General features: G+C 37.6%; 1 protein-coding gene across 1 annotated transcript; it reads right to left on the bottom strand.

The window, feature by feature from the left end:
• Window positions 1–230: 230 nt before the first annotated feature.
• On the bottom strand, window positions 231–2,003 carry LOC110931152. The gene has a single exon (XM_022174558.1). The coding sequence runs from the start codon at window positions 2,001–2,003 to the stop codon at window positions 231–233; it is 1,773 nt and encodes a 590-aa protein (XP_022030250.1).
• Window positions 2,004–2,881: the final 878 nt, after the last annotated feature.

The following is a 2,881-nucleotide window of genomic DNA, read 5'->3' as shown; positions in this document are numbered from 1 at the left end:
AAATTAGATCATACCTATTTTGTAGAAGCAAGTTGTAATGAACATATACAAGGTCGTTAAGCCTTTGATGCTCCAATCGGTTCCTCTTTTTGGTGTGGATTCTTTCAAAGACACTCTAATTTCTTTCACATCCGGACGAAGATGCAGTTTGACTTAAAATTCTAATTGCAAATGATTGCAACTCCGGGACATCTCCACCAAATAATCTCCACCACTCATCTAAAAATAAATTACAATAATTTTATACTTCGTAAATTGATTAAAGTAAAATCATAAGTACGACTAGAAATAAAAATTAGGTTACCAGGAGGATGACTCTTCACCGAAGCTAAAGCAAGTGGTCGACTAAATTCTCCTTCTCGATCACGAAATTTGCGTAATTGTGTTGAAAGCTTCACGGGATCAAAATTCGTTTTCTGTTCAATCATATCCATCACACTTGAAATCACTGCCTGCGTCTCTGAAGAAGATTCTGGATCATACTGAAATATTGGATTTAACCAATAAGCAGCAGCATGAAGACTCCTGCGCAACATCCTATCCCATCGATCATCAATAATATTAGTATACGTTTCATAATTAGTTTTTTTCCTACGAAACAAGTCTTCAACACCAACACCTTTTCTTGCCCGCTGCATTCCTTCAAACACGTAACCTAATGAAGGTTGTTCATCAGAGTCACAAATGCGTAGAAGCTTCAAAATGGGACTCATCACCTTCACGATTAGCAAACAATTATTCCAAAAAGTTTGATTTAAGATAGTTGACCTGACATCCTTAGCTTTTGCCAATTTCAAGAATTTCTTAAATTCATTAGATGTGACCATAGCTTCCAAATCAAGCCTGTGGTCATATAAGCTTCTCAAAGCAATGAATGTGGTACCGAATCGAGTGGCGCCTGGACGAATGATCTCTGTCCAACCTGGTCTTTTCTTTAACCAATTAAGAGGCCACTTATGATTATAAATGTAAACCGTCACCCTAGATGCAAGTTGAACCACTTCATCCACTTCTTTTATCTGAGAAATACCCTTCAAAATCAGATTAATACAATGCGCTGCACACGGAGACCAACAAAGCAAAGGATATTTCTCCACTAACATTCTTCCTACAGCCTTGTAGTTGGCAGCATTATCAGTAACCAGGTGAACAACATTCCTATACCCAACATGTTCAACTATCTCCGCAAACAAATTGCATAAATTATCAGCATTCGTCTCAATATCCGATGCATCAACCGATTTGATGAATGAAACCCCTTTTGGACAGTAAACTAAGAAGTTAATAAGAGGTCTTTGTCTAACATCTCGCCATCCATCGCTCATAATAGTGCAACCGGATTCAGCCCATATCCTTCTTTGACCTTTAATTATCAATGAAACTGAACTTTTAGCATCCTTCAATAGGCTTACATGCAATGCATGATACGAGGGTCCCTTATATCCATGTCCCATAGACGCGATTTTGCTCATTGCGATAGGGAAAAGAGGTGAATTTACAGCATTCATTGGTATGCAAGAATGATAAAACCACATTGCAACGGCTAGGTCTGTATCATGTAACCTCTCTTTACTTTGCCACGCTGATACAATTGAAGGTTGTGAAACATCATGTATACCTCGGGGAAAATAGGATGACTGGTTTTCTGATGTAGAAGCTTTCCTCTTTGACTGAGTGGATTGTTGGCTAACTGTAATCACTTCTTCACTTTTGTTCTTTTGCTGACTTTCTTCATAAAGATTCTTCATAAGAAATTTAACATCAGCGGGAACCTTTTTACATGCTGCGATATTCCCTTTTACTCCACCTTGGTGTTGCTTCAACCTATTGATGCCCCCTCCACGAAGAATTTTTTCACAAAAGATACAAACTATAAATTTTTTCCCTGATTCATCTCGACCCTCAGTACCATATTTCCAAGCTTTATCTTGCTTCGTACGAACATTTGTATGAATAGTAGGTTCCGTTTCATCCGGATCCGGTGGGTAATCCGAGGAAGCCATGTTCTACAAAAAGAACTTACACAAATTCAGCAAATAAAGATTGTTCAACTAAAACAGGAACTACACTACATCAATGAATTCAACAAATAGATTCAGCAATGAATTTAGGAACTAAATCAACTTTTATTTGCTAATTGTTCAACTTAATCAGGAAAAGTGTGACTTATACTGACTGACTAACTTTTCATACAGTTAATAAATTTCATACAGTTAAATACAGCAAATATTTTCATACAAGAAACATCAGTAGCTGGCAGAATCACAGAATCAATTTTTTTTATCACTCTAGCATAATCAGTTTGTGGGAGAAGAAGTATGATTCAACAGATTTTTGGTATAAAGAAAAACAAACCATAAAACATTGATCATTCAAAAATATGTGCAGTATGATTCAATATTCAGTCAAAAAGATGTGAAGTATGATTCAAGTTGAGCGATTATTGGCTGAAAAGGAAAGAAATTGAAGAGAAAACTTACCGAATCAATGTTTATTCCTTGATTCAATCTTCAATTCTTCATGTTTGGTTGAGCGATTGTAGTAAGAAGATGGGGGTTAAGGTTACGGCTGAAGTGAATAAGGTAGGGTTTTGTTTGTTTGTGGTAAATAAGGTCAAAAAAACAAGTAAAAGGGGACTTACAGGTCGAACCGCCCAAACCGGTTGAACCGCGAACCGGGAATCGAATCGAACCGGCCGATTTTTTAAGAAGTTCTAAAAATAGCCCAACCGGATCGGATGAGGGGGCGAATCCCGGTTGGACCGGTTGAACCGGCCGGTCCGAACCGGTTACAAAAACCTTGATATTTTCAACTACACAAGTCATAGGGTTAAAACATACAGCGCTGACGACGGGTATCTTGGTAATAGATACACGAACCA

Source organism: Helianthus annuus, chromosome 3 (assembly GCF_002127325.2).
Source record: "Helianthus annuus cultivar XRQ/B chromosome 3, HanXRQr2.0-SUNRISE, whole genome shotgun sequence".
Lineage (NCBI taxonomy): Eukaryota > Viridiplantae > Streptophyta > Magnoliopsida > Asterales > Asteraceae > Helianthus > Helianthus annuus.
This window is presented reverse-complemented; position numbering and strand designations above follow the sequence as displayed.